This window comes from Macaca thibetana, chromosome 9, assembly GCF_024542745.1.
Source record: "Macaca thibetana thibetana isolate TM-01 chromosome 9, ASM2454274v1, whole genome shotgun sequence".
NCBI lineage: Eukaryota > Metazoa > Chordata > Mammalia > Primates > Cercopithecidae > Macaca > Macaca thibetana.
The window spans coordinates 44831003-44846184 of NC_065586.1; the positions used below are offsets into that span (position 1 = coordinate 44831003).

Genomic DNA, 15182 nt, shown 5'->3' on the forward strand with positions numbered 1-15182 from the left:
GGGTTGGGGAAGCATTCTCTGGGAAGCTCTATATGCTCTGAATCAACATTCACTAAAGGTGTTCCTTCTCCCATAGCCGGGTTTCATGGGCCTAGAGTCAGGCGGTAGAAATGAGGGTGGCACCATTCATTATTACCCCTAGTCACCCACAGCAAAAGTTTTCCTTCCTGTTCCTGTGACCTTATGCTGTGCATGCTGTTAAGTCTTAGTTTCAGATGAAAGAATGCTTCTACTGGGAGACACAACAGTTAAGACTACCCAGTCATTGTGGGTTCTTCATGCCTCTGAATCAACAGGCAAAGATGGGAGTTACTATGCTGGCTGAGGTGACTGATCCTCACTGCCAAGGGGAAATTTAACTGCTGTTACACAATGGAGTAAGGATTGGAGCTCTCTTAGGGCATCTCTTAGTATTACCACGCCTTGTGATTAAGGTCAGTGGAAAACTACAACAACCCAATTCAGACAGGAGCTACCAATGGCACAGACACTTCAGGAATGAAGGTTTGGGTCACTCCATCAGGTAAGGAACCATGGTCATCTGTGATATTTGCTGAAAGTAAAGGGAATACAGAATGAGTAGTGAAAGAAAATAGTTATAAACATGAGCAACGACCATGTAAACAGTTACAGAAATGAGGACTGTAATTATCATGAATATTTCCTCCTTATTTTGTTATGAATATATTTTTTGTGTGTATATAATATTTGTTTTCTTTCCTTTCTTATTCCTTTTTCTGGAACATAATATATATTGACTTTATATCATAGTATTTAAGTATTGATAATTTTACATCAAGTATTTAAGTTATGATATATCAAGAGGAGAAGTAAACATCATTCAAGGATTTTACCTCTCTTATGGGGAAAGGGTTATTAAGTGTTTTTTTTTTTTTTTTTTTTTGTCGTATGCAGGATAGTTGTAACATGTTAGGTGAAATAATGCCCTTGTTATTGTCTTGTCTTTATTTGGAAATTAAGTGTGATATACACTTTACAGATACACTGTGTGTCTTTAAATCACAGTCAAGTAGACACAGGGTGGACTTGTGGTGGCTAATTTTATGTGTCAAATTTGATTGGGCCATGAATTGCCCAAATACTTGGTTAAACATTATTCTGGGTATATGATATTTTTTGGCTGTGTTCCCACCCAAATCTCATCTTGAATTCCCACATGTTGTGGGAGGGACTTGGTGGGAGGTAATTGAATCATGGGTTCAAGTCTTTCTCATGCTGTTCTCCTGATAGTGAATAAGTCTGATGCTGTCTGATGGTTTTAAAAAGAGGAGTTCCCCTGAACAAGCTCTCTCTCTTTGCCTGCTGCCACCAATGTAAGATGCGACTTGCTCCTCCTTGCCTTCCGCCATGATTGTGTGGTTTCCCCAGTCATGTGGAACTGTAAGTTCAATAAAACCTCTTTCTTTTGTAAATTGCCCAGTCTCAAGTATGTCTTTATGCGCAGCACGAAAATGGACTAATACAGTAAATTGGTACCAGTAGAGTGGGGTGCTGCTGAAAAGATACCCAAAAATGTGGCATCTACTTTTTAACTGGGTAACAGGCAGAGGTTGGAATAGTTTGGAGGGTTCAGAAGAAGATAGCAAAATGTGGGAAAGTTTGGAACTTCTTAGAGACTTGTTGAATGGCTTTGACCAGAAGCCTGATAGTGATATGGACAATAAGGTCCATACTGAGGTGGTCTCAGATGGAGATGAGAAACTTGTTGAGAACTGGACCAAAGGTGACTCTTGTTATGTTTTAGCAAAGAGAATGGCAGCATTCTGTCCCTGCCCTGGTACCCCCCAAATTGATACCCTGTACACCCCAAATTGGAGGAGATTTTTGGAAATTTGAACTTGAGAGTGATGAATTAGGGTATCTGGTGGAAGAAATTTCTAAGCAGCAAAGAATTCAAGAGGTAACTTAGGTGCTGTTAAAGGCATTCAGTTTTATAAGGGAAGCAGAGCATAAACATTCAAATCATTTGCAGCCTGACAATGTGATAGAATACAAAAACCCATTTTCTGAGGAGAAATTGAAGCCGGCTACAGAAATTTGGAAAAGTAACAAGGATGAGGCTGGAAACCATCATTCTCAGCAAACTAACACAGGAACAGAAAACCAAATACTGCATGTTCTCACTTATAAGTGGCGATTGAACAATGAGAACACATGGACACAGGGAGGGGAACATCACACACCTGGGCCTGTCGGAGGGTTGGGGGCAAGGGAAGGAATAGCATTAGGAGAAATACCTAATGCATGCAGGGCTTAAAACCTAGATGATGGGTTGATAGGTGCAGTAAACCACCATGACACATGTATACCTATGTAACAAACCGGCATGTTCTGCACATGTATCCCAGAACTTAAAGTGTAAAAAATAAAAAAAATTAGAAAAAACAGTGACAAGGAGCTGAATGTTAATCACCAAGACAATGAGGAAAATATCTCCAGGGCATGTCAGAGACCTTTGTGACAGCACCTCCCATCACAGGCCTGGAGGCCTAGGAGGAAAAGGTGTTTTTGTGGGCCGGGCCCAGTGTCCCCATGCTGTGTGCAGCCTAGGGACTTGGTGCCCTGTGTCCCAGCCACTCCAGCTGTAGCTGAAAGGAGCCAGTGTAAAGCTCAGGCCATGGCTTCAGAGGGTGCAAGCCTCAAGTCTTGGTAGCTTCCACGTGGTGTTGAGCCTACAAGTGCGCAAAAGTCAAGAATTGAGGTACGGGAACCTCTGCCTAGATTTCAGAAGATACATGGAAATGCCTGGATGCCCAGGCAGAAGTTTGCTGCAGGGGCAGGGCTCTCATGGAGAACCTCTGCTAAGGCAGTGTGGAAAGGGAATGTGGGATCAGAGTCCCCATACAGAGTCCCTACTGGGGCACTGCCTAGGTGAGCTGTGAGAAGAGGGCCACAATCCTCCAGACTCCAGAATGGTAGATCCACTGATAGCTTGCACTGTGTGCATGGAAAAGATGCAGACGCTCAACACTAGCCCATGAAGGTAGCTGGGAGGGAGGCTGTACCCTGCAAAGCCACAGGGATGGAGCTGCCCAAGACTATGGGAACCTACCTCTTGCATCAGCATGACCTGGATATGAGACATGGAGTCAAAGGAGATCATTTTGGAGCTTTAAGATTTGACTGCCCCACTGGATTTCAGACTTGTATGGGGCCTGTAGAACCTTTGTTTTGGCCGATTTCTCCCATTTGGAATGGCAGTATTTACACAATGCCCGTACTCCTACTGTGTCTAGAAAGTAACTAACCTGTTTTTGATTTTACAGGCTCATAGGTGGAGAGACTTGCCTTGTCTCAGATGAGACTTTGGGCTGTGGGCTTTTGGGTTAATGCTGAAATGAGTTAAGACTTTGGGGGACTGTTGGTAAGGCATGATTGGTTTTGAAATGTGAGGACATGAGATTTTGGAGGGGCCGGGTTGGGATGATATGGTTTGTCTGTGTCCCCACCCAGATCTCATCTTGAATTCCCACATATTGTCGGAGGGACCCGGTGGGAGGTAATTGAATCATGGGCGCAAGTCTTTCTCATGCTGTTCTCATGATAGTGACTAAGTCTTATGAGATCTGATGGTTTTAAAAAGAGGAATTCCCCACACAAGCTCTCTGTCTTTGCTTGTTGCCATCTATGTAAGATGTGACTTGCTCCTCTTTGCCTTCCACCATGATTGTGAGGCTTCCCCAGCCACATGGAACTGTAAGTCCAAGTAAACATTTCTTTTGTAAATTGCCCAGTCTCAGGTGTGTCTTTATCACCAGCGTGAAAACAGATTAATACAGTGTACCTGTAAGGTTGTTTCCCAGTGAGATTAGCATGTGAGTTGGTGGACTAGGTAAAGCAGACTCCTCTCTCTAATGTAGGTGGGCATCACCCAGTCTGTTGAAGTCTTGAACAGACACAAAAGCAGAGGAAGGGAGAATTTGCTCTCTCTCTCTCTCTCTGGCTGACTGTGCTGGGCCATTGGTCCTCTGCTCTTTGGGACTTACCATGTTTCTCAGGCCTTTAGACTCAGAGTGAAACTATCTCATCTGCTCTCCTGGATCTCCAGCTTGCAAAAGGCAGATTGTGAGGCTTCTCAGCCACCATAATCACATGAGATAATTCCTTATAAATAAATATCCAATTGGTTCTATTTCTCTGGAAAACAAAAGAGCACAACTGGCAATTGGATTTATTATTGAATTTCACTTGATTATATACCTCACTTTCAAGAACTCTCTATAAATAGTAATAAACACAGTTTTTGAAAGTGAAGCAATTAAATTTAAGCATATATAAACTCAAAGATTTCGATCAGCCTAAAACCTCCTTCAGCTGATAAACAACTTCAGCAGTTTCAGGATACAAAATCAATGTACATAAAAATCACTAGCATTTCTATGTGCAAACAACAGCCAAGCCAAGAGTCAAATCAGAATGGCAATCCCACTCACAATTGCCATAAAAAGAATAAAATACCTAGGAATACAGCTAACCAGGGAGCTAAAAGATCTCTACAATGAGAATTACAAAACACTACTCAAAGAAATCAGAGAAGACACTAACAAATGAAAAAACATCCCATGCTCATGGATAGGAAGAATCAAAGCATTAAAATGGCCCTACTGCCCAAGGCTATTTACAGATTCAATGCTATTCCTATCAAACTACACAATATTCTTCACAGAACTAGAAGAAAACTATCTTAAAATTCATATGGAACCAAAAAAGAGCCTGAGTAGCCAAGGCAATCTGAAGCAAAAAGAACAAAGCTGGAGGCATTGAGTTACCCAACTTCAAACTATACTACAGGGCTACAGTAACCTAAACAGCATGATGCTGGTACAAAAACAGGAACACAGACCAATGGAACAGAATGGAGAGCCCAGAAATAAGGCTGTACACCTACAACTATGTGAATCTTCGACAAAGCTGACAAAAACAAGCAATGAGGAAAAGACTCCTTATTCAATAAATGGTGCTGAGATAACTGGCTAGCCACATCCAGAATATTAAAACTGGACCTGGCCGGGCGGGGTGGCTCAAGCCTGTAATCACAGCACTTTGGGAGGCCGAGACGGGCGGATCACGAGGTCAGGAGATCGAGACCATCCTGGCTAACACAATGAAACCCCGTCTCCACTAAAAATACAAAAAAATTAGCCGGGCGTGGTGGCGGCGCCTGTAGTCCCAGCTACTCGGGAGGCTGAGGCAGGAGAATGGCGGGAACCCGGAAGGCGGAGCTTGCAGTGAGCCGAGATCGCGCCACTGCGCTCCAGCCTGGGCGACAGAGCAAGACTCCGCCTCAAAAAAAAAAACAAAAAAAAAAAAAAAAAAAAAAAACTGGACCCCTTCCTTATACCATATACAAAAATTAACTCAAGATGGATTAAAGACTTAAATGTGAAACCAGAAACTATAAAAATACTGGCAGACAACCTAGACAATCAATACCATTTGGGACATAGGAACTGGCAAAGATTTCATGACAAAGACACCAAAAGCAATCACAACAAAAGGAAAAATTGACAATGGGATCTAATTAAACTTAAGAACTTCTGCACAGCAAAAGAAATTATCAACAGAGTAAACAGAAAACCTACAGAATGGGAGAAAATATTTGCAAAATATGCATCAAACAGAAGTCTAATATCCAGCATCTATAAGGAACTTAAATTCATAAGAGAAAAACAAACAACCCTATTAAAAAGTGGGCAAAGGACATGAACAGAAACTTCTCAAAAGAAGACATACATGTGGCCAACAAGCATATGGAAAAAAGCTCAAAATCATGAGAGAAATACGAATAAAATCCACAATGAGATACCATCTCACACCAGTCAGAATGGCTACTAATAAAATATAAAAAATAACAGATGCTGGCAAGGTTGCAAATAACAGGGAACACTTATACACTGTTGGGGGGGAATGTAAATTAGTTCAACCATTGTGGAAGACAGTGTGGCAATTTCTCAAAGACCTAGAGAGAGAAATGCCATTTGACTCAGCAATCCCATTACTGGGTATATACCCAAAGGAATATAAATTGTTCTGTTATAAAGACACATGCACATTTATGTTCATAGCAGCACTATTCACAATAGCAAAGACATGGCATCAATGTAAATGCCCATCAATGACAAATTGGATAAAGAAAATGTGGTATACATATACCATGGAATACTATGCAGCCATAAAAAAATAATGAGATCATGTTTTTCATGGGAACATGGATGGAGCTGGAGGCTATTATTCTTAGCGAACTAATTCAGGAACAGAAAATCAAATACAGCATGTTCTTACTTATAAGTGGGAGCTAGATCATGAGAACTATGAACACAAAGAAGGAAACAACAGACAATGGGGTCTACTTGAGGGTGGGGGGTGGGAGTAGAGAGAGAACCAATAACTATTGGGTACTGGGCTTAATACCTGGTTGATGAAATAATTTGTACAACAAACCCCCATGACATGAGTTTACCTCTGTAACAAACCTTCACATGTACTCCCGAACCTAAAATAAAGTTTTTTTTTTTTTAAAAAAGATCATACATAATAAAGAATTTTGACATGAAAAGAACCTTAAAAAATAAAAATACATAAAATATTACAAAATTATATAGGGAATGACACAGAGATGACTCAGAGAGAAACAATTAGCTTTGATAACTTGAAAAACAAAAATACATTAACAAAATTTCTGTGCAAAAAAAATGGACTTAATGAAATGTTAGCAGAGCAACAGTAGAAGGGGGTTACTGCTGGATGCTAGTATTTTTAACAGAAAAAGTGAAGGTGGTGGTGACTTTTAGCAGATCAGCATTTACCTGTTGACCAGTGACTTAGGTGTTGCTTTTTTGTTCTGTTGTGAACCAGCCACATGACTGGAGGAGTTAACTTTCTTCCTCTGGGGGAAAGATTGCATGGTCAGCCTGAAAAAATTACTAAATAAAAATTACCTGGACACTTGCTGAAAATACAGATGCTCTGGCTCTGGCCCAGAGATTCAGGTTCAGCAGATTCAGGGCGGTGCCTGGGAATCTGCATTTTATCGTCTTCAAGGCTGAATCTGATGAGAAGATAAGTTTGGAAAAAACAGTAAAAGATGGTTGCAGATACTGTAAAATGTTTTGCTAGCTAGCAGGGAATGTCAATACAGATAGCTTTAAGCAGGAAAAAAAATTTGTAAAACATTGTGTTTTTTAGTTTTTTTTCAAGTAATATAAGGTTATAAGGGGAAAAATACCAAAATGAACAATAATTTTCCTGACTAAATAATGAACCAAAACTCTTTCCCCAAAGCAACCACTAGTAAGTTGCTTGTGATTCCTTCCAGAACCACAAAACTATGGCTACATAATATTCTAATATACTACAGTGTATAAAGAATAATATACATAAATATACATAAATATACCTGGTCTTTATGTACCTATTTGTGATAAAAGGAAATATACTAGGCTGTTCCATACCTCTTGTCGCTTCAAAAATTTTCTAGGCAATTGTTATATGCCAGCACACACAGAACTACGTCCTTTCTTTACACAGCTGCATAGCTGGTTTTCTGCTGTGTGTGAACCACAGTAATCACTGTTGATGGGCACTTCAGTGGCCTTCAGTTTTCTGCTATTACAAAAATACACTGCAATGAGCATCCTTTCTCAGATGCCTTAGTGAACTTTTGCAAGAATGTCCATAGGGTTACTTCTTAGCAGCTGGGTTTACAAAGGATATGTGCATTTACAAATTTGATGAATATTACCAAATTCCCTGCAGAGAGGTTGCACTTATCTATAATCTCACTATTGGCATATGAGAGTGCTCATTCTCCATGCCCTCACCAGCACTGAGTTTCATCAAATTTTTTTTTTTTTTTTTTTTTTTTTTTTTTGAGATGGAGTCTCACTGTGTCACCCAGGCTGGAGTGCAGTGGCGCGATCTCGGCTCACTGCAAGCCCCGCCTGCTGGGTTTGCGCCATTCTCCTGCCTCAGCCTCCCGAGTAGCTGGGACTACAGGTGCCCACCACCATGCCCGACTAATTTTTTGCTATTTTTAGTAGAAATGGGATTTCACTGTGTTAGCCAGGATGATCTCGATCTCCTGACCTCGTGATCTGCCCGCCTTGGCCTCCCAAAGTGCTGGGATTACAGGTGTGAGCCACCGCGCCTAGCCTCAAATTTTAGTATTTTATTCTGTAGTCAAGCAAAAACTCATGTTTTCTTTTTAAACAAATACTTTTCAGTTTTGACACTGCTTTTGATTTAAAGGGCTTGAGAGATCTGTTCTTTTGCCCCTTCCACTACAGAACTATGATCTATTTCTTGCTGTTCTCCATCTCTGCTGGTTCCTATCTGAATCCAAGCATCAAAGAGAGTAAGAATTCCTTTTCCCCTAACCACATTTTTCTTGCTTTCTCACAGACAGATCCAGGTTATCCTTTCCTCCTGCTGCTTTCACATGGTTCCCTGTCCTGTTGGTTGCAGGTCCAATGTCTGACACCATGAAAGGGCGTGGAGGACTCTTGAGTTGATGACACTAAGCTTCTCTGCTCTGGGGCTGCCCCTAGTTCCTTGCAGAGCTTTCTTTTGATTGGACCAGGAGATAAAGATACATCAGTGTAAAAGCCCTGCTGAGCAGCAATCCCATTGCCTTCAGTGGCACCTAATCCACTTGAGCTCTTCCTGGCTCTCTCACGGGTCACTGGCTTTGAGGACGCAGGCTGCTGGGGTGGCGGTGCCTGCTAACAGGCCAGAGACTGCGCAGAACCCAGGGAACAAGAGTGGTGGCAGGAAAGGGAAGGGGCCTTGTTGACTCACTCACTGGGCAGCAAGTGCTTAGTGACAAGCAGTAAACAAAGGCAGCGGCAACAGTGCTGGTGGCAGGGAGCTCCGTGGACAGACTTGCAAGAGACCCCTGCTCCTTGTTGGAAAGTTGTCCAATGATGAAGGCCTAGACCGGTCACGGAGACTTTCAGATGCAGCCTTTAACGAAGGACACAGGTATTCCTTAGTGTTATTCAGTTTTCTCCTATAAATCTGGGTCAGGGAAAGGGCAAACTTCTTACTGGGTCTAGGTATCCGGAATAAGAAGAACACAGCTGGGCAAGGACCTGTGTCAGTGCCCTTTGTGCTATTATTTGTAGTATTATCTGTTCCAGGTCATTGGCTAAGCCTGATAGACATTGTATTTCTGTTTTAGCAATAAAGAATGGGCTCAGACTAGAAAACATGGACTTTAGAATCAGAACAACCCCTGTTTGAATCACTGCTTTGCTATTCAGCATCTGTGCAAATTCAAATGACTCTTTTAACTTTCCTAAGACTCATTTTTCTCACCTGTAAAATGGGGATAATAATGCCCCATGTGTTACGATGTTGTTGAAGATTCATGGGGTGACATGTGTAAGGCACTTAGAACATACTTGGAGCATCTGAGTAGCCCAGTAAATGGTGGCTGTCACTATCTTTCAGAAGCAAGTGTTTTGTTATTGCTTAAAGAGTATCAGTGGTGTAAAGTAAGAAGTCTCAGGCTATGTCTAGCTGACTTCCAGAAAACAATGGAAAAGAAATGATTCACCTGGCTTTATTTGTATGCTTAAAGGAAAGAAAAAAACTCAGTTGAGGTTTTCAACAGTTTAAACAACTTTTTTTTTTTTAAAAGCAACAGTTGAGTTCAAAGATGAGTCATGCCTATTTCTCCTGGCTAAATCCTATGATTTGCTATAGGTTGTAGCTAAAACCAATTAAGTAGTTTATTAATTCAACAAGAACTTACTTGGTATCTCCTGGGACCAAGCCACATGCTAGATGCTGGGGATGTCTCCCCCTGGCCCAGAGGATCTTCCAGATCATAGGAGAGTGGGAGTTGGGGGGCAGAATGTTGGACCTGCATGAAACCTGGCAGTGATAGCAAGTGCTGAAATGGAGGCGGCATGGTCTCCTGGGAGAGGTGATGCTTGAGCATGGCTTTAATGCTAAGTGGACACTAGCAGGAGGTGGGAGCAGGGGGAGTGGGAAAGGCATCTCAAGCGGAGAAAAGCACATGCAAAGGCCCAGTGGCATGAATAAGTAAAGCATACTCTGGGAACAGCAGGCAGTTTGGCCTAACTTTAGTAAAATGGGAACAGGGGAGTCTGATAAGAAAGGAGGCTGCAGAGGTGAACAGGGGAGAGCAAGGAAGGCCTTCTATGGCCCAGAGTTCACTCAGAAGGTCCCAGATAGACACTGGTAGTTTTAATGAAGAATGTGTCGTGACTGCATTTAATATTAAGAAGATTAATCTAGTAGCAATATGGGTGTGGGATTGGAGAGGATGAAACCTGGAATGATGACAGATGGCCTAACCTAAGAAAACAACAGTGGGATGTAGAGAAGAGGAGGCCTCCAAGCTGGTGCTGCCAGCACTGTGAGCAAAAACAAATAAATATGCATCTAATAAGTTCATTATAAATTTTACTGATATGAAGGATGTATATTGCACAATTTACAAGTAATAAAATATAAAATACTCTTTATTACAAATTCTATATAGCCATTTGATTCTCACAGCATGCATTCATTGATTTTTGCTGAACTCTTATACCGTTGGTCAGCCTGTTTGCAACTGACCACTGAATGTAGTTCCAATATGAATGCTGGTTGATATTTTTGTTTACATTGACAAGTAAGAAAAAAGTGAAACAATGAAGATGATTGTCTTAACTTCACTCATCTGTAATGACATGAGTGACTGCTGGATCAGATGACAGTTTTTGAGTTTGGAAGAGTATTTTCCCAATTTTTGTGTTATTCAGAATGTAACAAATATGGACACGGCAACTTTTAGGTTTAATCTGCATGAACATTTTCTCCATCACTTTCTTAGTTTTCTTAGGGAATGAAAAAACAGCAAACCAAGCCCTAATTTGTAGCTTTTGACAATTTCTGTGGTATAAATACTACCACCATGGCCAATCACAAGCTCCCAATGTGATATCGCTAAACACAAAGGTGGAAGAGCTGTGCACCAGCACACCATTACATAGTGTTTCCAAAATAGAAATATATTTCATTTAAATAAGTTCCAAAGCACAGACAACAGTAAAATGCAGAAAAATAATTTGTAAATAGTGAGTTTCAACATATTATTAATATAACTTATTTAATTGGAGATTTTTATAACACTTTTTGGTAATGGCTGTGTTTAACAGCCAGCTTACAAAATTTCTGGAAATTTAATAATTGGCTCTCACGGGTCAGTAGGAGGCTTCTTCAGCATGTCACAGGATCCAAGAGAGATTTAAGGAGCAAAATACAGAGTGGTGAAAAAAATAACTCATGGGCACAAATGAAGGGAGCACGAAAGGAGGAATTAGGAAGAATACTTCTTTCTCTCTAGGGATGAAGCTGTCACTCACCAAAATGTTGGACTCGTTGAAAAGAACACGATTTGAAAAGATGGCTATGAATTCAACTGCTAAGGAGTAGCAAGGGCTGGGGTGTGCAGCCCAGGACAATGCTACCTGCAGCTCCATCAGTGAAGTCATTTCTGACCTGAAACCCTAGTTTTGCTGGCTTGTCTCTAGCTTATTACCTGCCCTCTCCATATATTCAGCATTCATAACATGAAAAGCTAGGATTTACTGAGAAACTGCCATGTGCCAGACACAATAACTCATGGTATAAATGAGTAAAGAGAGGAAGTAACTTGCCCATGGTGAGGTGGGATCAATCCAGCTCTGACCTCGGAGCCTGCTCTTCCAGCCACTCTGCTTTTCTATTCCCATTCGCCTTCTGAGTTGTATTCGCCCTGAGATGTCAGTGTTTTTAGCTGCTTTCCTGGCAGAGGTCTGCTTTCGAGGCTGATTCCTGTTCCCCAGGCTTCTTTTCACCCTTGGTTGCTGGCAGTTCTATTGTTAACTGCCCTCTCTTTTTTTTTCTTGCCTTAGCTGTAAGCCTCCTTTATTCCTGTATTTCCTTAAGCTATCATAGCCCAACATTGTTGGAAATAGAGTACATAATGAAGGGAGGCAGGAAGGAGATGTGTAGGATGGTGCACAGGAACCAGTTCCAGGAGGGCTGGTGCCAGGCAGGAGGCAGATCAAGGCTGAGCTGTCAGAACTCACTCTTCCATAGATTCAAGATGGGTTAAACAGTGTCTGGCTAGACAGTAAATGTATTAGACAGTTTTTAAAAGTGCCATCTAGGAATTTCCTTTGCTTCTTCTATCAGTATCATTTTTTTGTGATGCCAGTTCACAGAGTGCAGGCAGCATCTGAAGTATTCACCCGTTAAATTACTGAGTCATTCAGCCAGTGGAGGAAGAAGGAGCTCCAGATGTGAGTGTCCCCACAGAGCCTGCAGAAGGACAGGAGGCAAGGAGGGTGTGGTGCATCTGAGGCTGGAAAAAGGCCATGGGGGCAAGAGGAAGCTGCTGGAGATCAGTCCAAAGAGGTGGGCCTGAGGTCCTGTAAACCTTGCCCAGGATCTGAGCTGATCCTTTGGAGAACAGAAAGTGGCTGAAGGTTTTCACGAGGTGTGACATGGTCAGATTTGTGTTTTAGGAAGAGGACTCTGCAAGACAGAGAATGGATCAGGGCAGGGGCAAAGTATGGTTGTAGGAAACCATTTTGTAGGATTTCCATTTCAGTGGTCATTCAGGGGAGGGTGCTGGTGGCTTAGACCAGGTCAGTGGTGGTGGAGTTGGAGAGAAACAGGCGGATTTTGGAGAGATTTTGGAGATGGTGATTAAAGGAATGGGGAGTTGAGGGATGGGAAGGAGACAATAATGTTGTATGAAGGTTTGGCTTGAGGGCTTAGGTGGTGGAAACGCTGTTTACTGTATTCAAATAAGAGAGGTTGAAAGAGGAGGAGGTAAGGGGAAGGTGAATTCAGTTCTGTGCATCCAAGGGGGTTGTCTAAAGGACATCCTGGGACCACAAAGCAGGAGCTCAAGAAACAGGTCTGAACTTAAGACATGGCTGTGGAGGGGATGGACTGATGGTTGGTAACTTTGGAGCATGTAGAGTGATTTGAAGAGGGGGCCAGGGCAGGGAGAAACCCAAGGACCACTGACATTTGGCATTGCCTTTATTCATTGTTACAAATAATACCATGGCAAATATCTTTGAATATACATCTTTGTCAATTATGTTCTTGGCATCAATACCCATAAGAGGAAGACCCTGATGGCGGGAATGGACATCCCTTGGTTCTTGATACAGATTGCCAACCTGCTTTACAAATCAGCTGTCCCACATTGGCCACACATAAGTAAGGTCTCTGAGAGGGATGGTTTCATTGCCACCTCATGGGCACTGAGCGCTCATCATCGAAGCCCACTTGAGGGATGAAAATGGGCCTCGTGACTGCGTCCACTGGCAGCTCCTTGGATTATAGGCAGGAGTGGACAGTTTTTCATATTGTTTAATAAGGAACCACAGTTTCTTTTATGACTTTTCTTAGCCTCGCTTTCTCAATTATCTACTGCTGTTGGGCCCATAAGATTTTTCTGTTTCTTTGCACAGAAATAGTCACTTTCGGTTTGACCTTCATCCCTTATCCCAGCTGGCTGTATAGCTCTTTGTAGATATCACTGTGGGAAGCAGCTTCCTGACTCAGGGCCTGAGGAGGGGTTTGTGGTAAATAAAGCCCAGGAGAAGAGCTTGAGACTGGAGTCCTCTCCCTGAAACCACTCGGAGCGGGATTCTGGGCAATGCCTTCACCCTCCCACCTTGGCTGTCTCCCGTTTCCCATCCGTGCTACAGCAGGTCTCCCAGATCCGTCAAGTGTGAATTAAGGACCCCCTCTTCACTAACCACTATTTTAAATGATCTGCTCTGGATGGATTAATTTGACTGAATGAAGCTGCTTCACTTCTAGAGGAAAATTTTTAAACAAAGCATTCACCTAGTGGGATTTGTGACAGGGCGAGCCACTTCTCAACCTGCATTAGGCTGGGAACCCACGGACAGCCTGGCCCTGCCAGAGTCCCGTCAGCCAGAGGTTTATCCCTCAATCATCGCTGCAGGAGGAGAGAAGGCTTTGCTCTCCATGAAGGGGGGAACTCCCAGGCCTGTTCAGCTTCTGGATCCCCCTGAAGGCTGCATTTCAGTGACCCTGGCCACCCTTGTACCAGGTACCACCTGCCCCCCGTCAACATCCACATGCAACACGCCTCTGTGCATCCTATTTCCTGTATGCTGAGAAATGTTCCCTAGGAGGCAGAGAATTGGCGTTGCTGGGACTCGGCAAATGCATGTTCTCAATTTTGATAGATGGCTCTAAAAAATCTATACCAATTTAATTCCCATGTTAATGGGTGTTATGAGAGGGCCTGGTCTGCAGCCCCCACCTTGCTAACATCAAATATTTAAATTTTTGACCCTCTGATAAATTCTCATTGCTGTTTTGTTTTCCTTGATTTACTAGAAACATAACAAATCTTTTCAAATATTTATTAAGTAGTTGTATTTTTTTCACCTGGTTATTTCTTAACTTTTAAATTGAAGATTTTTTTTTCTGAATTGATGAGTAAATAATAATCCTTTTGCCATTATATATATTTTCTTCTAGTCTGTTGCATATTTTCTTTTACATTTTATTTTCATATATGGTTGGATAAGAAGTTGTAAAGAAGTTCCAAGGAGCACAGAGAAGTCCCTATACTCTTCCTCCAACGTCCCTCGGTGATTATATCTGACCTAATTACAGCACAATGGCAAACCCACCATTTGACATTGGTACAATATGTGTATAAAGTACTACGCCATTGTAACACTTGTGTAGATTTATGTAACCACTACCACAATCAAGACACAAAATTATCCTATCCCCACAAAGATCTACCACTCTGCTCCTACTATCTCTGAGATCAGTCTCACAATATGTGACCTTTTGAGACTGGCTTTTCTCATTCGGCCTAATGCCCTTGAGATCTATCCAAGCTGTTGCATGTGTCAATAGTTTGCTCTTTATTTCTGAGTAGTATTCCATGGTATGAATATACCACAATTTGTTTAACCATTCACCAAATGAAGGACATTTTGACATTTTTGGCTTTCACAAATAAAGCTGCTATTACAAATAAAACACACATGTTCACATGCAGCTTTCTGTGTGGATATTCGTTTCTCTGGGTTAAGTGCACAGAAGCACAATTGCTTAATGGTATAGTAAGAGTATGTTTAGTTTTTCTCTTTTTT

At 41.9% G+C, this 15182-nt stretch overlaps 1 protein-coding gene across 1 annotated transcript in view; it reads left to right on the forward strand.

Moving 5' to 3' along the window:
* Positions 1-8707: 8707 nt before the first annotated feature.
* FRMPD2 (FERM and PDZ domain containing 2) overlaps positions 8708-15182 on the forward strand; it is a 125914-nt gene continuing 119439 nt past the window's right edge. The window contains exon 1 of the mRNA XM_050803147.1: positions 8708-9000. Coding sequence (XP_050659104.1) covers positions 8976-9000 — 25 coding nt within the window. The 5' untranslated portion in view covers positions 8708-8975. The remainder of the gene's footprint in view (positions 9001-15182) is intronic.